Source organism: Salvelinus alpinus, chromosome 1 (genome assembly GCF_045679555.1).
Source record: "Salvelinus alpinus chromosome 1, SLU_Salpinus.1, whole genome shotgun sequence".
NCBI lineage: Eukaryota > Metazoa > Chordata > Actinopteri > Salmoniformes > Salmonidae > Salvelinus > Salvelinus alpinus.
The window spans coordinates 10,191,874-10,215,350 of NC_092086.1; the positions used below are offsets into that span (position 1 = coordinate 10,191,874).

At 37.2% G+C, this 23,477-nt stretch overlaps 1 protein-coding gene across 1 annotated transcript in view; it reads left to right on the forward strand.

The window, feature by feature from the left end:
• The window catches only part of LOC139530907 (NACHT, LRR and PYD domains-containing protein 12-like), a 134,512-nt gene that overhangs the window by 71,179 nt on the left and 39,856 nt on the right, over nt 1-23,477 (forward strand). Inside the window, exons 3-5 of the mRNA XM_071327806.1 lie at nt 21,381-21,497; nt 21,824-21,908; nt 22,038-22,266. Coding sequence (XP_071183907.1) covers nt 21,381-21,497; nt 21,824-21,908; nt 22,038-22,266 — 431 coding nt within the window. The remainder of the gene's footprint in view (nt 1-21,380; nt 21,498-21,823; nt 21,909-22,037; nt 22,267-23,477) is intronic.

Here is a 23,477-nt window from a genome sequence, read left to right on the forward strand (position 1 = left end):
CTTGTAAGAATATTTTTTACATTTCAACTTTCCAAATTAAACCCCTAATCATTTTTGTTCTTTCTTAAAAACTAGGCAAGTCAGTTAAGAAGCCATTCTTATTTACAATGAAGGCCTACCCCGGCCAAACCTGGATGACGCTGGGCCAATTGTGCACTGCCATACGGGACTCCCAATCACGGCCGGTTGGGATAGAGCCTGGATTCTTAGTGTGTTCTTCTGAAATAGGCTAGATTTTCTTCATGTCATGTTTTTTTAGACCTGTCTAAAATTATTTTATTGTGATGGTGTAGAATATATTACATGCAGTTATTAGACTTTTTAAATATAGATGTTCTAAAGGTCTGCATCAGTGGCTTGTAGGCTGTGAGTGGAATCCAGGAGATGCTTGTAGGCTGTGAGTGGAATCCAGGAGATGCTTGTAGGCTGTGAGTGGAATCCAGGAGATGCTTGTAGGCTGTGAGTGGAATCCAGGAGATGCTTGTAGGCTGTGAGTGGAATCCAGGAGATGCTTGTAGGCTACCCATGGAATCCAGGAGATGCTTGTAGGCTGTGAGTGGAATCCAGGAGATGCTTGTAGGCTGTGAGTGGAATCTAGGAGATGTTTGTAGGCTGTGAGTGGAATCTAGGAGATGTTTGTAGGCTGTGAGTGGAATCTAGGAGATGTTTGTAGGCTGTGAGTGGAATCCAGGAGATGTTTGTAGGCTGTGAGTGGAATCCAGGAGATGTTTGTAGGCTGTGAGTGGAATCCAGGAGATGTTTGTAGGCTGTGAGTGGAATCTAGGAGATGTTTGTAGGCTGTGAGTGGAATCCAGGAGATGTTTGTATGCTGTGAGTGGAATCCAGGAGATGTTTGTAGGCTGTGAGTGGAATCCAGGAGATGTTTGTAGGCTGTGAGTGGAATCCAGGAGATGTTTGTAGGCTGTGAGTGGAATCCAGGAGATGTTTGTAGGCTGTGAGTGGAATCTAGGAGATGTTTGTAGGCTGTGAGTGGAATCCAGGAGATGTTTGTAGGCTGTGAGTGGAATCCAGGAGATGTTTGTAGGCTGTGAGTGGAATTCAGGAGATGTTTGTAGGCTGTGAGTGGAATCCAGGAGATGTTTGTAGGCTGTGAGTGGAATCCAGGAGATGTTTGTAGGCTACCCATGGAATCCAGGAGATGTTTGTAGGCTGTGAGTGGAATCCAGGAGATGTTTGTAGGCTGTGAGTGGAATCCAGGAGATGTTTGTAGGCTGTGAGTGGAATCCAGGAGATGTTTGTAGGCTGTGAGTGGAATCCAGGAGATGTTTGTAGGCTGTGAGTGGAATCCAGGAGATGTTTGTAGGCTGTGAGTGGAATCCAGGAGATGCTTGTAGGCTGTGAGTGGAATCCAGGAGATGTTTGCAGGCTGTGAGTGGAATCCAGGAGATGCTTGTAGGCTGTGAGTGGAATCCAGGAGATGTTTGTAGGCTGTGAGTGGAATCCAGGAGATGCTTGTAGGCTGTGAGTGGAATCCAGGAGATGTTTGTAGGCTGTGAGTGGAATCCAGGAGATGCTTGTAGGCTGTGAGTGGAATCCAGGAGATGTTTGTAGGCTGTGAGTGGAATCCAGGAGATGCTTGTAGGCTGTGAGTGGAATCCAGGAGATGCTTAATTTATTTTATTTATTTATTTTATTTAACCTTTATTTAACCAGGTAGGCAAATTGAGAACACGTTCTCATTTACAATTGCGACCTGGCCAAGATAAAGCAAAGCAGTTCGACACATACAACAACACATAGTTACACATGGAGTAAAACAAACATATAGTCAATATTACAGTGAAAAAAAAATAAGTCTATATACAATGTGAGCAAGTGAGGTGAGATAAGGGAGGTGAAGGCAAACAAATATATGTATAAATAAATAAAAATATAAAGGCCATGGAGGCGAAGTGAGTACAACACAGCAAGTAAAATAAAAACTAAAAAAACACTGGAATGGTTGGTTTGCAGTGGAAGAAAGTGCAAAGTAGAGACAGAAATAATGGGGTGCAAAGGAGCAAAATAAATTAATAAATAAATACAGTAGGTAAAGAGGTAGTTGTTTGGGCTAAATTGTAGATGGGTTATGTACAGGTGCAGTAATCTATGAGCTGCTCTGACAGCTGGTGCTTAAAGCTAGTGAGGGAGATAGGTGTTTCCAGTTTCAGAGATTTTTGTAGTTCGTTCCAGTCATTGGCAGCAGAGAACTGGAAGGAGAGGCGTCCAAAGGAAGAATTGGTTTTGGGGGTGACTAGAGAGATATACCTGCTGGAGCGCGTGCTACAGGTAGGTGCTGCTATGGTGACCAGCGAGCTGAGATAAGGGGGGACTTTACCTAGCAGGGTCTTGTAGATGACCTGGAACCAGTGGGTTTGGCGACGAGTATGAAGCGAGGGCCAGCCAACGAGAGTGTACAGGTCGCAGTGGTGGGTAGTATATGGGGCTTTGGTGACAAAACGGATGGCACTGTGATAGACTGCATCCAATTTATTGAGTAGGGTTTTGGAGGCTATTTTGTAAATGACATCACCGAAGTCGAGGATTGGTAGGATGGTCAGTTTTACAAGGGTATGTTTGGCAGCATGAGTAAAGGATGCTTTGTTGCGGAATAGGAAGCCAATTCTAGATTTGACTTTGGATTGGAGATGTTTGATGTGAGTCTGGAAGGAGAGTTTACAGTCTAACCAGACACCTAGGTATTTGTAGTTGTCCACATATTCTAAGTCAGAGCCGTCCAAAGTAGTGATGTTGGACAGGCGGGCAGGAGCAGGCAGCGATCGGTTGAAGAGCATGCATTTGGTTTTACTTGTATTTAAGAGCAGTTGGAGGCCACGGAAGGAGAGTTGTATGGCATTGAAGCTCGCCTGGAGGGTTGTTAACACAGTGTCAAAAGAAGGGCCAGAAGTATACAGAATAGTGTCGTCTGCGTAGAGGTGGATCAGAGAATCACCAGCAGCAAGAGCGACATCATTGATGTAAACAGAGAAGAGAGTCGGTCCAAGAATTGAACCCTGTGGCACCCCCATAGAGACTGCCAGAGGCCCGGACAACAGACCCTCCGATTTGACACACTGAACTCGATCAGAGAAGTAGTTGGTGAACCAGGCGAGGCAATCATTAGAGAAACCAAGGCTGTCGAGTCTGCCAATGAGGATGTGGTGATTGACAGAGTCAAAGGCCTTGGCCAGGTCAATGAATACGGCTGCACAGTATTGTTTCCTATCGATGGCGGTTACGATATCGTTTATGACCTTGAGCGTGGCTGAGGTGCACCCATGACCAGCTCTGAAACCAGATTGCATTGCGGAGAAGGTGTGGTGGGATTCGAAATGGTCGGTAATCTGTTTGTTGACTTGGCTTTCGAAGACCTTAGAAAGGCAGGGTAGGATAGATATAGGTCTGTAGCAGTTAGGGTCAAGGGTGTCCCCCCCTTTGAAGAGGGGGATAACCGCAGCTGCTTTCCAATCTTTGGGGATCTCAGACGACACGAAAGAGAGGTTGAAGAGGCTAGTAATAGGGGTGGCAACAATTTCAGCAGATAGTTTTAGAAAGAAAGGGTCCAGATTATCTAGCCCGGCTGATTTGTAAGGGTCCAGATTTTGCAGCTCATTTAGAACATTTAGAACATTAATGTGTTGATGTTAATTAAGGGTCAATTACCATGAGACTGTCAGTTATCAGCATGACAATCACCAGCTGACAAAATGTCATGACCGACACGGCTCTAGGTGACATCAATAAGGGATCATAGCTTTCACCTGGATTCACCTGGTCAGTCTATGCCATGGAATAAACAGGTATTCCTAATGTTTTGTACACAGTGTATATCATGTGTATATAATAAACACACTGGAACTGAGAAGGGAAGGGGGAGGGCAGCCAGGAAGGGAGGGGAAAAGAACGACACATGAAAACATGAAAAATGCGTAGGCCCTTAAATGATGTGTCCTCCAATGTTATGTCATCTAAAAATCTCACTTTAGCTGGTAGAACTGAGAAAATGAAATGAATCATGGAGGTCTTATAACTAATTCCATTCTACAGGTCCATTGTTCTACAGGTCCAGGAGGACAGATGACAACAGCAGGTCAGTGGAGCACTTAGAACAGCAGCAGTCAGGCGGAAATGATATGATAGAGGATGATGTAGGAGACCCAGACACAGACCTGGAGTAGTGGGGTCATGATGTAGGAGACCCAGACACAGACCTGGAGTAGTGGGGTCATGATGTAGGAGACCCAGACACAGACCTGGAGCTGTGGAGGTCATGATGTAGGAGACCCAGACACAGACCTGGAGATGTGGAGGTCATGATGTAGGAGACCCAGACACAGACCTGGAGCTGTGGAGGTCATGATGTAGGAGACCCAGACACAGACCTGGAGATGTGGAGGTCATGATGTAGGAGACCCAGACACAGACCTGGAGATGTGGAGGTCATGATGTAGGAGACCCAGACACAGACCTGGAGCTGTGGAGGTCATGATGTAGGAGACCCAGACACAGACCTAGAGCTGTGGAGGTCATGATGTAGGAGACCCAGACACAGACCTGGAGCTGTGGAGGTCATGATGTAGGAGACCCAGACACAGACCTGGAGCTGTGACTGTCAGCCGTTTATTGTCATGCAAAAGACTGTTGGTCTGTCACGCTCTGACCATAGATTGCTTTGTATGTTTCTATGTTTTGTTTGGTCAGGGTGTGATGTGGGTGGGCATTCTGTTGTATGTCTAGGTTGTCTATTTCTGTGTTTGGCCTGGTGTGGTTCCCAATCAGAGGCAGCAGTCTATCGTTGTCTCTGATTGAGAATCATATTTAGGTAGCCTGTTTTCCCCATTCTGGTTGTGGGTGTTTGTTTCCTGTTTTTGTGTTTGTGTCACCATTCAGGACTGTTTCGGTTTTTGTTATCATTCACTTTGTTATTTTTGTATTTTTGTCGGGTTCGGTTATTATTAAAATATGACGAACCCTTACCACTGCATTTTGGTTCTCTTCTCCTGCACCAGACGAGAGTCGTTACATGGTCTCAAGGTAAATGACCATTAATTAGCATTAACAAGCCGCATACAAGCCGCTGATGAGCGCAGTTGGAACATCTAAATTTAAAAAAAATTATAAATTAGTTTAATACACACCATCACAATAAATCCATTATTTATTTTAGTTGTGAATGATACTTAGTTGGCTTAGTAAAGCCAATTCTAAAGTATAGAGTCCCAGACAGTTGTAGAATGTATGCCAAGGCACGTTGTAAGAGCTGTAAAGAGAGAGGGAGGGGAGAGAGAACAGGCAGAACCTGATATGTAAATGAGCAGAGCACAAGGAAGTAACTTTCAACGACCGAATTTCAGACTCTGTTTCTATTGAGAGATAAAAGGTAAGACGACGATTGTTATGTGTATTCATATAGTTGATGATATTGTTATGTGTATTCATATAGTTGATGATATTGTTATGTGTATTCATATAGTTGATGATATTGTTATGTGTATTCATATAGTTGATGATATTGTAATGTGTATTCATATAGTTGATGATATTGTTATGTGTATTCATATAGTTGATGATATTGTTATGTGTATTCATATAGTTGATGATATTGTTATGTGTATTCATATAGTTGATGATATTGTTATGTGTATTCATATAGTTGATGATATTGTTATGTGTATTCATATAGTTGATGATATTGTTATGTGTATTCATATAGTTGATGATATTGTTATGTGTATTCATATAGTTGATGATATTGTTATGTGTATTCATATAGTTGATGATATTGTAATGTGTATTCATATAGTTGATGATATTGTTATGTGTATTCATATAGTTGATGATATTGTCATGTGTATTCATATAGTTGATGATATTGTTATGTGTATTCATATAGTTGATGATATTGTTATGTGTATTAATATAGTTGATGATATTGTTATGTGTATTCATATAGTTGATGATATTGTTATGTGTATTCATATAGTTGGTGATATTGTTATGTGTATTCATATAGTTGATGATATTGTTATGTGTATTCATATAGTTGATGATATTGTTATGTGTATTCATATAGTTGATGATATTGTTATGTGTATTCATATAGTTGATGATATTGTTGGTGGACAGTGTTGTAATAGTCCTCTTCTCCTTAAAATGTGTTTGATATAAATTAGATACGTGGGGTGAATTCGTTCTGTGCCCATCTGTGTGCCCCAGGGTGATCGCTCCTACACTATCTAGAATCTAAAAGGGTTCTCTGGCTGTCCCCATAGTAGAACCCTTTGTAGAACCCTTTTTGGTACTAGGTAGAACCCTTTTGGGTTCCATGAAGAACCCTTTCCACAGAGGGTTCTACATGGAAGCCATAAGGGTTCTACCTGGAACCCAAAAGAATATCTTATGGTTACAGCCGGAGGACCCGTTTGGAGCCCTTTATTCTAAGAGTGTATTGTATCATAGGTCTATAGACTTGTCTTCTCAAAACAGGATAATAACACAACGAGCAACAAACAAACATTTTCTCTTTCTAATCTACTGTTAATGCTTTTCACTCAGGAAGGTTTGTGGTGTGAAAGAGACAAATAAATATTGTGGAGAGACTAACAACAAATTACACTTCCTCAAAACAGGTTGTGTGTATTCATTAGTGCCCACCGTGGCAAAACGTTTGGCAACAGAAACCTTTTATGTAACGTAGTACGGTGTTTGGAGTAAACTGTTTCTGTAACATTTTAAAACTGTTGGCTGTGGAGTAAACTAATGAATACAACCCAGGTTGTATCCTACGACTCGGCTGTTTATACCTGCCTGATGCTGAAACCTGAACGTAGCCTGAGGGGTAGACTATGATGCAAGCTAGATATACTGGTTTTCTAAAGTTAGCCAGCTTCAGTTAGCGTCACATTCCAGCTCAGGCCTCATCCATCAGAAAATACAGAGTGTTAGCCAGGTTCAGTTAGCTTCACATTCCAGCTCAGACCTCATCCATCAGAATATACAGAGTGTTAGCCAGGTTCAGTTAGCTTCACATTCCAGCTCAGGCCTCATCCATCAGAAAATACAGAGCGTTAGTCATCAGGAAGGTGCTCTCTCAGCAGAACGGAAAATATCTCAATGACTTGACATGTTCTGGTTGTGAATTCAGGCTACAAGGTGAGAATCCTGCCAGGGATTATTGAAAAGTGTGTAGAGAAATTAAATGTATGGTGCAATGTTAGTATAGTGAAGTAAAACACTCCTAACAGTAGATTAATTAAATGTATGGTGTAATGTTAGTATAGTGAAGTAAAACACTCCTAACAGTAGATTAATTAAATGTATGGTGTAATGTTAGTATAGTGAAGTAAAACACTCCTAACAGTCTACTTCTACTGAGACAGGTTGGTGTCAGTTTAATCATACAAAATGGCGCTGACTGAACGTAATATGTAATATGATAATGTAATTGTATCATAGTTCCACTATAGTGTAGTGATCCTCTACATTTCATATGATAATGTAATGTATCATAGTTCCACTATAGTGTAGTGAGCCTCTACATTTCATATGATAATGTAATTGTACCATAGGTCCTCTATAGTGTAGTGATCCTCTACATTTCATATGATAATGTAATTGTATCATAGTTCCACTATAGTGTAGTGATCCTCACTATATGAGCCACGTCACAATTCCAACCAAGTAACCCAATTGATGCCAATGGCGCGATGCGTAGGTTAACACATGCAACCTGGGTTCGCCTCCTTGCCCCACTGTTTGCTACATTGGTGTCTGAGACATGCTCTTGTGTGAGCCAGGTAACAATTCCCACCATGTGGGTTAACCCTATTGGTGCAATACGTAGGGTGTTTACTTCCCTGCCCGCTGTTTTCAACTACATTCAGAGCATAGGCTGCCCGACATCCGTTGAACAAAGAGACACAATAATATGAGTGAAAGGATGTCAGAATAATATCAGTAAGAGTTGATTTAGAGTTCTGGGTTCTTTTATCAACAGGTTGACATGTAGTAAATGACATCACAATGACATCTCCTCAGAGTTCTGGGTTCTTTTATCAACAGGTTGACATGTAGTAAATGACATCACAATGACATCTCCTCAGAGTTCTGGGTTCAGCCTCTTTTATCAACAGGTTGACATGTAGTAAATGACATCACAATGACATCTCCTCAGAGTTCTGGGTTCAGCCTTCTTTTATCAACAGGTTGACATGTAGTAAATGACATCACAATGACATCTCCTCAGAGTTCTGGGTTCAGCCTCTTTTATCAACAGGTTGACATGTAGTAAATGACATCACAATGACATCTCCTCAGAGTTCTGGGTTCAGCCTCTTTTATCAACAGGTTGACATGTAGTAAATGACATCACAATGACATCTCCTCAGAGTTCTGGGTTCAGCCTCTTTTATCAACAGGTTGACATGTAGTAAATGACATCACAATGACATCTCCTCAGAGTTCTGGGTTCTTTTATCAACAGGTTGACATGTAGTAAATTACATCACAATGACATCTCCTCAGAGTTCTGGGTTCAGCCTCTTTTATCAACAGGTTGAAATGTAGTAAATGACATCACAATGACATCTCCTCAGAGTTCTGGGTTCAGCCTCTTTTATCAACAGGTTGAAATGTAGTAAATTACATCACAATGACATCTCCTCAGAGTTCTGGGTTCAGCCTCTTTTATCAACAGGTTGACATGTAGTAAATGACATCACAATGACATCTCCTCAGAGTTCTGGGTTCAGCCTCTTTTATCAACAGGTTGACATGTAGTAAATGACATCACAATGACATCTCCTCAGAGTTCTGGGTTCTTTTATCAACAGGTTGACATGTAGTAAATGACATCACAATGACATCTCCTCAGAGTTGAGATCATCTGTTCACATTATTTAACATGGTGACATGGTGCTGCTAGTGATAGAAAACATTAAGAGACAGGATACAGGCGGTGGAGTTTGCACAAAGTTTACGTACAACAATATATTGAACTAGGTAGAGTGAGCATAGAGCTAAAAGCTATAAGCACGGGGAAGAAACTGTTCAGATGGGGGTCTATAACATCCAATCACAGAGGTTTACAGCAGCTAACAGTTGTAACGTTGACAATAACTCAAACTGCCTTTTTCAGATAAAGACAATCTCTGTACAGATGTAGGATCTGAATTTGATCACTCTGTTGCAGGAAAACTACAACTTGTAGTGTATTTGATGTTTTAAAAGGCTTCTGAAGTTTGTCATTTCCACTTTCCACTTTAAAACGTTAATTATAATCCACATAATTTTTATGCTGTAGTAAACTGTCTCAAATTAATATCCTACATCTGTAGCAAAATACCTGTCTTTCATGTATTCTCCTTTGACCGTTTGACATCTTTTATTTACTGTTGTTTAGGCTGGTTGAATGAGTTGTCTATGAAAGCTACTTCATCTGCAAGAAAACAGGCGGCTGCACCAGTGACTGTAAGTTATGTGATTTCCTCATATGAAATTAAAAGTATGTTTGTAGCCTACGCAGTTACAAAATGGCTGTTGAAACTGTGACACATATTTCTCTGTAACATTAAATAGATGTGTTGGTATGTAGGAAAGACGGGCAGACTCTCGTACTGTAGGTCTAGTCTACCTACAAACTATTATAAGGCTATGATCACTTATCATCATGACAAACCTGATGGTCTCTGTGAACTGATCTGAACAGGTTTAGGCTGGTCATCTATGATATGTAGGCTATAGCTGAGGTATAGACCTCGATCTGCATATCACTAACAAACCACTATTATACATTATAACCTAGTCTACTTTACATAATATAACATCTACATATCACTAACAACCCACTACTATACATTATAACCTAGTCTACTTTACATAATATAACATCTACATATCACTAACAACCCACTATTATACATTATAACCTAGTCTACTTTACATCATATAACATCTACATATCACTAACAACCCACTACTATACATTATAACCTAGTCTACTTTACATAATATAACATCTACATATCACTAACAACCCACTACTATACATTATAACCTAGTCTACTTTACATAATATAACATCTACATATCACTAACAACCCACTACTATACATTATAACCTAGTCTACTTTACATAATATAACATCTACATATCACTAACAACCACTATTATACATTATAACCTAGTCTACTTTACATAATATAACATCTGCATATCACTAACAACCACTACTATACATTATAACCTAGTCTACTTTACATAATATAACATATACATATCACTAACAACCCACTACTATACATTATAACCTAGTCTACTTTACATAATATAACATCTACATATCACTAACAACCCTCTACTACACATTATAACCTAGTCTACTTTACATAATATAACATATCACTAACAACCCACTACTATACATTATAACCTAGTCTACTTTACATAATATAACATCTACATATCACTAACAACCCACTACTATACATTATAACCTAGTCTACTTTACATAATATAACATCTACATATCACTAACAACCCACTACTATACATTATAACCTAGTCTACTTTACATAATATAACATCTACATATCACTAACAACCCACTACTATACATTATAACCTAGTCTACATTACATAATATAACATCTACATATCACTAACAACCCACTACTATACATTATAACCTAGTCTACTTTACATAATATAACATCTACATATCACTAACAACCCACTACTATACATTATAACCTAGTCTACTTTACATAATATAACATCTACATATCACTAACAACCCACTACTATACATTATAACCTAGTCTACTTTACATAATATAACATCTACATATCACTAACAACCACTATTATACATTATAACCTAGTCTACTTTACATAATATAACATCTGCATATCACTAACAACCACTACTATACATTATAACCTAGTCTACTTTACATAATATAACATATACATATCACTAACAACCCACTACTATACATTATAACCTAGTCTACTTTACATAATATAACATCTACATATCACTAACAACCCACTATTATACATTATAACCTAGTCTACTTTACATAATATAACATATCACTAACAACCCACTACTATACATTATAACCTAGTCTACTTTACATAATATAACATCTACATATCACTAACAACCCACTACTATACATTATAACCTAGTCTACTTTACATAATATAACATCTACATATCACTAACAACCCACTACTATACATTATAACCTAGTCTACTTTACATAATATAACATCTACATATCACTAACAACCCACTATTATACATTATAACCTAGTCTACTTTACATAATATAACATCTACATATCTCTAACAACCCACTACTATACATTATAACCTAGTCTACTTTACATAATATAACATCTACATATCACTAACAACCCACTATTATACATTATAACCTAGTCTACTTTACATAATATAACATCTACATATCACTAACAACCCACTACTATACATTATAACCTAGTCTACTTTACATAATATAACATCTACATATCACTAACAACCCACTATTATACATTATAACCTAGTCTACTTTACATAATATAACATCTACATATCACTAACAACCCACTACTATACATTATAACCTAGTCTACTTTACATAATATAACATCTACATATCACTAACAACCCACTACTATACATTATAACCTAGTCTACTTTACATAATATAACATCTACATATCACTAACAACCACTATTATACATTATAACCTAGTCTACTTTACATAATATAACATCTGCATATCACTAACAACCACTACTATACATTATAACCTAGTCTACTTTACATAATATAACATATACATATCACTAACAACCCACTACTATACATTATAACCTAGTCTACTTTACATAATATAACATCTACATATCACTAACAACCCTCTACTACACATTATAACCTAGTCTACTTTACATAATATAACATATCACTAACAACCCACTACTATACATTATAACCTAGTCTACTTTACATAATATAACATCTACATATCACTAACAACCCACTACTATACATTATAACCTAGTCTACTTTACATAATATAACATCTACATATCACTAACAACCCACTACTATACATTATAACCTAGTCTACTTTACATAATATAACATCTACATATCACTAACAACCCACTACTATACATTATAACCTAGTCTACTTTACATAATATAACATCTACATATCACTAACAACCACTATTATACATTATAACCTAGTCTACTTTACATAATATAACATCTACATATCACTAACAACCACTACTATACATTATAACCTAGTCTACTTTACATAATATAACATATACATATCACTAACAACCCACTACTATACATTATAACCTAGTCTACTTTACATAATATAACATCTACATATCACTAACAACCCACTATTATACATTATAACCTAGTCTACTTTACATAATATAACATATCACTAACAACCCACTACTATACATTATAACCTAGTCTACTTTACATAATATAACATCTACATATCACTAACAACCCACTACTATACATTATAACCTAGTCTACTTTACATAATATAACATCTACATATCACTAACAACCCACTACTATACATTATAACCTAGTCTACTTTACATAATATAACATCTACATATCACTAACAACCCACTACTATACATTATAACCTAGTCTACTTTACATAATATAACATCTACATATCACTAACAACCCACTACTATACATTATAACCTAGTCTACTTTACATAATATAACATCTACATATCACTAACAACCCACTATTATACATTATAACCTAGTCTACTTTACATAATATAACATCTACATATCTCTAACAACCCACTACTATACATTATAACCTAGTCTACTTTACATAATATAACATCTACATATCACTAACAACCCACTATTATACATTATAACCTAGTCTACTTTACATAATATAACATCTACATATCACTAACAACCCACTACTATACATTATAACCTAGTCTACTTTACATAATATAACATCTACATATCACTAACAACCCACTACTATACATTATAACCTAGTCTACTTTACATAATATAACATCTACATATCACTAACAACCCACTACTATACATTATAACCTAGTCTACTTTACATAATATAACATCTACATATCACTAACAACCCACTACTATACATTATAACCTAGTCTACTTTACATAATATAACATCTACATATCACTAACAACCCACTATTATACATTATAACCTAGTCTACTTTACATAATATAACATCTACATATCACTAACAACCCACTACTATACATTATAACCTAGTCTACTTTACATAATATAACATCTACATATCACTAACAACCCACTATTATACATTATAACCTAGTCTACTTTACATAATATAACATCTACATATCACTGACAACCCACTACTATACATTATAACCTAGTCTACTTTACATAATATAACATCTACATATCACTAACAACCCACTATTATACATTATAACCTAGTCTACTTTACATAATATAACATCTACATATCACTAACAACCCACTATTATACATTATAACCTAGTCTACTTTACATAATATAACATCTACATATCACTAACAACCCACTATTATACATTATAACCTAGTCTACTTTACATAATATAACATCTACATATCACTAACAACCCACTATTATACATTATAACCTAGTCTACTTTACATAATATAACATCTACATATCTCTAACAACCCACTACTATACATTATAACCTAGCCTACTTTACATAATATAACATCTACATATCACTAACAACCCACTATTATACATTATAACCTAGTCTACTTTACATAATATAACATCTACATATCTCTAACAACCCACTACTATACATTATAACCTAGTCTACTTTACATAATATAACATATCACTAACAAACCACTACTATACATTATAACCTAGTCTACTTTACATAATATAACATCTACATATCACTAACAACCCACTATTATACATTATAACCTAGTCTACTTTACATAATATAACATCTACATATCACTAACAACCCACTACTATACATTATAACCTAGTCTACTTTACATAATATAACATCTACATATCACTAACAACCCACTACTATACATTATAACCTAGTCTACTTTACATAATATAACATCTACATATCACTAACAACCCACTACTATACATTATAACCTAGTCTACTTTACATAATATAACATCTACATATCACTAACAACCCACTACTATACATTATAACCTAGTCTACTTTACATAATATAACATCTACATATCACTAACAACCCACTATTATACATTATAACCTCGTCTACTTTACATAATATAACATCTACATATCACTAACAACCCACTATTATACATTATAACCTAGTCTACTTTACATAATATAACATCTACATATCACTAACAACCCACTACTATACATTATAACCTAGTCTACTTTACATAATATAACATCTACATATCACTAACAACCCACTACTATACATTATAACCTAGTCTACTTTACATAATATAACATCTACATATCACTAACAACCCACTACTATACATTATAACCTAGTCTACTTTACATAATATAACATCTACATATCACTAACAACCCACTACTATACATTATAACCTAGTCTACTTTACATAATATAACATCTACATATCACTAACAACCCACTACTATACATTATAACCTAGTCTACTTTACATAATATAACATCTACATATCACTAACAACCCACTACTATACATTATAACCTAGTCTACTTTACATAATATAACATCTACATATCACTAACAACCCACTACTATACATTATAACCTAGTCTACTTTACATAATATAACATCTACATATCACTAACAACCCACTACTATACATTATAACCTAGTCTACTTTACATAATATAACATCTACATATCACTAACAACCCACTACTATACATTATAACCTAGTCTACTTTACATAATATAACATCTACATATCACTAACAACCCACTACTATACATTATAACCTAGTCTACTTTACATAATATAACATCTACATATCACTAACAACCCACTACTATACATTATAACCTAGTCTACTTTACATAATATAACATCTACATATCACTAACAACCCACTACTATACATTATAACCTAGTCTACTTTACATAATATAACATCTACATATCACTAACAACCCACTACTATACATTATAACCTAGTCTACTTTACATAATATAACATCTACATATCACTAACAACCCACTATTATACATTATAACCTAGTCTACTTTACATAATATAACATCTACATATCACTAACAACCCACTACTATACATTATAACCTAGTCTACTTTACATAATATAACATCTACATATCACTAACAACCCACTATTATACATTATAACCTAGTCTACTTTACATAATATAACATCTACATATCACTAACAACCCACTACTATACATTATAACCTAGTCTACTTTACATAATATAACATCTACATATCACTAACAACCCACTACTATACATTATAACCTAGCCTACTTTACATAATATAACATCTACATATCACTAACAACCCACTACTATACATTATAACCTAGTCTACTTTACATAATATAACATCTACATATCACTAACAACCCACTATTATACATTATAACCTAGTCTACTTTACATAATATAACATCTACATATCACTAACAACCCACTACTATACATTATAACCTAGTCTACTTTACATAATATAACATCTACATATCACTAACAACCCACTATTATACATTATAACCTAGTCTACTTTACATAATATAACATCTACATATCACTAACAACCCACTACTATACATTATAACCTAGTCTACTTTACATAATATAACATCTACATATCACTAACAACCCACTACTATACATTATAACCTAGTCTACTTTATATAATATAACATCTACATATCACTAACAACCCACTATTATACATTATAACCTAGTCTACTTTACATAATATAACATCTGCATATCACTAACAACCCACTACTATACATTATAACCTAGTCTACTTTACATAATATAACATCTACATATCACTAACAACCCACTACTATACATTATAACCTAGTCTACTTTACATAATATAACATCTACATATCACTAACAACCCACTACTATACATTATAACCTAGTCTACTTTATATAATATAACATCTACATATCACTAACAACCCACTACTATACATTATAACCTAGTATACTTTACATAATATAACATCTACATATCACTAACAACCCACTACTATACATTATAACCTAGCCTACTTTACATAATATAACATCTACATATCACTAACAACCCACTACTATACATTATAACCTAGTCTACTTTACATAATATAACATCTGCATATCACTAACAACCCACTACTATACATTATAACCTAGTCTACTTTACATAATATAACATCTACATATCACTAACAACCCACTACTATACATTATAACCTAGTCTACTTTACATAATATAACATCTACATATCACTAACAACCCACTATTATACATTATAACCTAGTCTACTTTACATAATATAACATCTACATATCACTAACAACCCACTACTATACATTATAACCTAGCCTACTTTACATAATATAACATCTACATATCACTAACAACCCACTACTATACATTATAACCTAGTCTACTTTACAGAATATAACATCTACATATCACTAACAACCCACTACTATACATTATAACCTAGTCTACTTTACATAATATAACATCTACATATCACTAACAACCCACTACTATACATTATAACCTAGTCTACTTTACATAATATAACATCTACATATCACTAACAACCCACTACTATACATTATAACCTAGTCTACTTTACATAATATAACATATACATATCACTAACAACCCACTATTATACATTATAACCTAGTCTACTTTACATAATATAACATCTACATATCACTAACAACCCACTATTATACATTATAACCTAGTCTACTTTACATAATATAACATCTACATATCACTAACAACCCACTACTATACATTATAACCTAGTCTACTTTACATAATATAACATCTCTTACTTGATGCATTAAACTTTCTGAATGGATCAATGATTTCCCCCTCAGATCAATCATGTCTGTTTTAGCCCTTCTGTCTATATTCTCAGATACATTTAGAAAATAACAGATTGAAAGACAATAAATAGCCTGCTGTTAGTGAATACAAATAATTGTGAGACATGGCCTTGTGTTGCTGTACTGTCTATAACTACCTTAACAAACAGTGACTTATTATTATTATTATTATTGTTGCTGTACTGTCTATAACTACCTTAACAAACAGTGACTTATTATTATTATTATTATTGTTGCTGTACTGTCTATAACTACCTTAACAAACAGTGACTTATTATTATTATTATTATTGTTGCTGTACTGTCTATAACTACCTTAACAAACAGTGACTTATTATTATTATTGACAGTTACCATGGAGATGAAATGTCACAACTACATGTTCATGTGATGCATTAAATCACCTGACTGTTTCGATATGTCTGTTAGTTAAATGTTTTTTTTCTCAAAGAGATAATGAATACATGAGAACAAGAATTAGTTGTCAACATGCTGGATCTCTGTTTAGTTGTCACTGTGTTAACCACAACCAACATGCTGGATCTCTGTTTAGGGGACAGTGCTCTAAAATGAGTCTCTCCGGGGAGAGAGAGGAGGGGGGCCCTGCCTCTAAAATTCATCTCTCTGAGGGACATGACACCAAAGCTAAGAGGTAAGATGATAATTTTATGAATAATTTATAGCTATTTATTTTGGAAATAAACTTTATCTTAAGATGAATGCACAAACTGTAAATCGTTCTGGATAAGAGCATCTGCTAAATCAGGGGTTCTCATTCCGGGGTCTGTGGAGGTACTGCAGGGGTTCTCAATCCGGGGTCTGTGGAGGTACTGCAGGGGTTCTCAATCCGGGGTCTGTGGAGGTACTGCAGGGGTTCTCAATCCGGGGTCTGTGGAGGTACTGCAGGGGTTCTCAATCCGGGGTCTGTGGAGGTACTGCAGGGGTTCTCAATCCGGGGTCTGTGGAGGTACTGCAGGGGTTCTCAATCCGGGGTCTGCGGAGGTACTGCAGGGGTTCTCAATCCGGGGTCTGTGGAGGTACTGCAGGGGTTCTCAATCCGGGGTCTGTGGAGGTACTGCAGGGGTTCTCAATCAGGGGTCTGTGGAGGTACTGCAGGGGTTCTCAATCCGGGGTCTGAGGAGGTACTGCAGGGGTTCTCAATCCGGGGTCTGTGGAGGTACTGCAGGGGTTCTCAATCCGGGGTCTGTGGAGGTACTGCAGGGTTTCTCAATCCGGGGTCTGTGGAGGTACTGCAGGGGTTCTCAATCCGGGGTCTGTGGAGGTACTGCAGGGGTTCTCAATCCGGGGTCTGTGGAGGTACTGCAGGGGTTCTCAATCCGGGGTCTGTGGAGGTACTGCAGGGGTTCTCAATCCGGGGTCTGTGGAGGTACTGCAGGGGTTCTCAATCCGGGGTCTGTGGAGGTACTGCAGGGGTTCCGCGCCATCCTGACTACTCGTTGCAATGTAAGACATTTGATAGAATTTTCACGACACGACCACTTTGCCTACTCTTAATTATTGCCTAATATAATGGAATGCATATTTTTTTAACCAATTCTGATCGTTGTTACAAGCAGAATTTTGACAATATCACCGTTATATCAACACACTCTTCACACCCGTTTAACAACTCTAATAGCTTTGGCATAGTAGCATCAAGTCCCTTGCCAAGAATGTTGCCTACAACGTTGCATACAATGTTCATTTTCATCTAACACATATTACGCCCCAGATACCTTCAATTGCCCAATTTATAGCCACGCCCAATTTAGGAGTATTTTTTAACAATGTGATGTTGCGCTCCAAAGGGAGAACTTGAAATAACATGATGTAGATAATTAAATCATCAAAAGAAAAACGTGTTTAGAAAATAAGGTTCCTTATAGAACCAAAAAGACTTCTATCACTTCCTTAAAATATGAAATCAATAAAAGTTATATATATTTTTGGGTTCAGTGAAGAAGAATCTCTAGAGTTCTGTTCAACAAAAGGTTCATGTTTTGAGGATGTGAACCCAGCAGCCCTCCAGTGGTCAGATCAATTCCACCTGTTTTTTCCAGCGCCCGGCCCGGGATTCGAACCAGCCACCTTTCAGCCACAGGTCCAACTCCTACCTGAGTTAATCTTCAGAAATAAACATGAGTTAATCTGCCAAAATGAAGACAAAATGCTTGAGACATACATGGTATCACTTGTGATACATAATTATTATACATAAATCATTGTCAAAAGCACAAGACCTACTGTTGCATGTAGGTCTATATTATTTATGGATTGATCATATCGAAATATCAAAACATTATTTTTAACTACTCCAAAGCAATTACATGTGGCGCAGAAACCACTGACTCACTGCATTATTCTATAGTATTATCAAGACACCTGCTGTTAACTCTTAACTACTTAGGACAGCTCACGAGGTGTCCTAAATATCTGCCGACTAGGTGGGACTAGAGACTTCATGCATAGCTTTAATTTATACCCATGAGTGTAAAATGTCTTTATTCTCAGCACTTATACGACCAATTTTCTACTCTGAGACACTTTGGCGATATGGGCCCAGATCTCAAAACATTGTTATAAAAAAACTTTTAATGTTTGTTTAACATAATAATAAAAAATGAATATTACTAATGTAACCCACTGTAAAGACTGGGTTTAGTTGATTGTGTTGCACTGCTCATGTCCGCGTTCTGGAACTGTCCGCGTCCCCGTTCGGTTTGGCGCCAAGCATATTGTCCGGTTACGCGCAGAGTTGGCTGAGGTGATCTTGGGGAATAACGACGGAGTTCACTACAGTGTTGAGACACCGAAGTTCAGTGTTCAATTTCCTTTTTTTCTTTACGGTCAGGGACAGTATGAGTGTAGCCAGATCCTTTTCACTCTCTATCCTTGTTTCATTTTGTGGTTCACCGGATTCGTCATTTTCATCGAGACGAGGTACAGAACGACCAGCTAGCTAGCCAAGCTAGTCAGTACAGCTCGGTAAGCTAGCTAGCTACTATACCAGCAGTATCCTAGTTAACTTAGCTAACAATACATCATTCTCTAGTTAACGGATTCTGGCTACCTCTGTCCGGTTCTCCTCTCTTCACTAGATGGACGGTAACTTTAGTGTTTAACCCCTCTGTGTCCAAGGACCAATCTTTTGAATATTATTTTCAGGGCGCCTCAATAGCAGGTATTGAACACCGGGTAAATAATCACTAGTCAGAGCCTCAACCTCAGTATACATTCATTATAAAAATCATCTTAATATCTGATATTGTGAGTAAACAACCTCGGAATAGAAAAGACAAGAGTGCGTCTTCCAGCCCACCAATAAATTACATAATTCAACCCTCCCGGTTAGTAAATTTACCTCAACATGCCCCCGGAGAAGGCAGAGTAACGACACCAGCCTTTTAGCGGGGCTGACTACAACGCTCGCGTCGCTAAATGAATTTCGTTATTAAAAATGACACTGCTCGCACGCGCCAACGAGCGTCTAGAAGTCAGTTCTATTTGTGACGCAGTTCGCGCTGCATCTCCTCATTGGTTTATAGAAGCAGGTACCCACGTGCCATCTCCTCATTGGTTTATAGAAGCAGGTACCCACGTGCCATCTCCTCATTGGTTATAGAAGCAGGTACCCACGTGCCATCTCCTCATTGGTTATAGAAGCAGGTACCCACGTGCCATCTCCTCATTGGTTTATAGAAGCAGGTACCCACGTGCCATCTCCTCATTGGTTTATAGAAGCAGGTACCCACGTGCCATCTCCTCATTGGTTTATAGAAGCAGGTACCCACGTGCCATCTCCTCATTGGTTTATAGAAGCAGGTACCCACGTGCCATCTCCTCATTGGCTTATAGAAGCAGGTACCCACGTGCCATCTCCTCATTGGTTTATAGAAGCAGGTACCCACGTGCCATCTCCTCATTGGTTTATAGAAGCAGGTACCCACGTGCCATCTCCTCATTGGTTTATAGAAGCAGGTACCCACGTGCCATCTCCTCATTTAGCAAAAAAACATAACTTAACATAAACATAACTTCTTTAAAGAATAAAAGCTAATTTACGAACATTTCTGAAAAGTGATACATAGCTTTTTGGAATGAAACTCTTCTTATGTTTCCCCATCTGAGCTCAGAGTAGATGAGAGATGTAATGTTTGTCTCTGTTGTGTTGAAGCCCAATCAAGCAGGAGAGACCAGCCTCCCCTGTACCCAGCTGTGTGTCCATGAAGAGTGACAAGTCTATGGAACAACCTATAACCTTTAGAGAGGGAGACTTTTCTACTGAACAAAGGTAAGAAGAACTCATGGGTCATGGTCAGTGAGTTAAACAACACCGTCTCTAGTCATTTCTCCTCTCCCATTTTCCCATTTATTTTGTTGTTTTCATAATCCATAGGCTAATCCTTATGTCCATTTTCACAGTCCTAAAACAATATTAAACAAACACAATATTCCCTCCGTGTGTGTGTGTGTGTGTGTGTGTGTGTGTGTGTGTGTGTGTGTGTGTGTGTGTGTGTGTGTGTGTGTGTGTGTGTGTGTGTGTGTGTGTGTGTGTGTGTGTGTGTGTGTGTGTGCACTCCCTGGATGAGGAGATGTAATCTCATGTTTTGTCCACAGAAACCAACAGGAGAGATCAGAGTCAGAGATTCTCAGTGGTCAGTCTTCCCAGAGTCATCAAACAGACCTGGCCTCCATATTCAGTGTATGTGGTCCTGTTATGTACATTTGTTTTTGTTTACCTCAAGTAAAGTTGATCTGTCAATCATTAATTAATGTGTTAATGAGAAAGCATTTCTTCTCTTGTTTAACTTATTTACTTGATTTATTTCAGTTGCTTGAAGAGAAAATTATGACGTTTGTGAAGAACGAGCTGAAGATGTTCAAGAGGATTCTTAGTCCAGAACTCCCAGAAGGCTTTGAGAGTCAGAAGCAGGATAAGGAAGTGGTGGATGCTGAAGATGAGCAGCAGGAGAGCAGTGCCAGAGAGGGGGCTCTGAAGATCACACTGCACGTCCTGAGGAAAATGAACCAGAAGGAGCTTGCTGACACACTGGAGAAATGTAAGATCTGTCTGCCTCATGTTGAATGGTGTTTTATAACATTTAAAAGCTGTAGCTAAAGTACAGCTAAAGTAGCTGTGTAACTCAATGATATTGTAGCAGCCTTAACTAGAGGTCGACCGATTATGATTTTTCAACGCAGAAACCGATACCGATTATTGGACGACCAAAAAAGCCGATACGTTTTTTTTTTACATTTACTTGTAATAATGACAATTACAACAATACTGAATGAACACTTATTTTAACTTAATATAATACATCAATAAAATCAATTTAGCCTCAAGTAAATAATGAAACATGTTCAATTTGGTTGAAATAATGCAAAAACAAAGTGTTGGAGAAGAAAGTAAAAGTGCAATATGTGCCATGTAAGAAAGCTAACGTTTAAGTTCCTTGCTCAGAACATGAGAACATATGAAAGCTGGTGGTTCCTTTTAACATGAGTCTTCAATATTCCCAGGTAAGAAGTTTTAGGCTGTAGTTATTATAGGAATTATAGGACTATTTCCCTCTATACCATTTGTATTTCATTAACCTTTGACTGTTGGATGTTCTTATAGGCACTTTAGTATTGCCAGTGTAGCAGTATAGCTTCCGTCCCTCTCCTCGCTCCTCCCTGGGCTCGAACCAGCAACACAACGACAACAGCCACCCTCGAAGCAGCGTTACCCATGCAGAGCAAGGGAAACAACTACTCCAAGTCTCAGAGCGAGTGACGTTTGAAACGCTATTAGCGCGCGCTAACTAGCTAGCCATTTCACTTCGGTTACACCAGCCTCATCTCGGGAGTTGATAGGCTTGAAGTCATAAACAGCGCAATGCACGAAAGTGCTGTTTGAATTAATGTTTATGCTCCTGCTTCTGCCTACCACCGCTCAGTCAGATACTTAGATACTTGTATACTTGTATGCTCAGTCAGATTATATATATTATCTAGCAGGACACGCTAGATAATATCTAGTAATATCATCAACCATGTGTAGTTAACTAGTGGTTATGATTGATTGATTGTTTTTTATAAGATAAGTTTAATGCTAGCTAGCAACTTACCTTGGCTTACTGCATTCGCGTAACAGGCAGTCTCCTTGTGGAGTGCAACGAGAGGCAGGCAGGTCGTTATTGCGTTGGACTAGTTAACCTGAAGGTTGCAATATTGTATCCCCCGAGCTGACAAGGTGAAAATCTGTCATTCTGCCCCTGAACGAGGC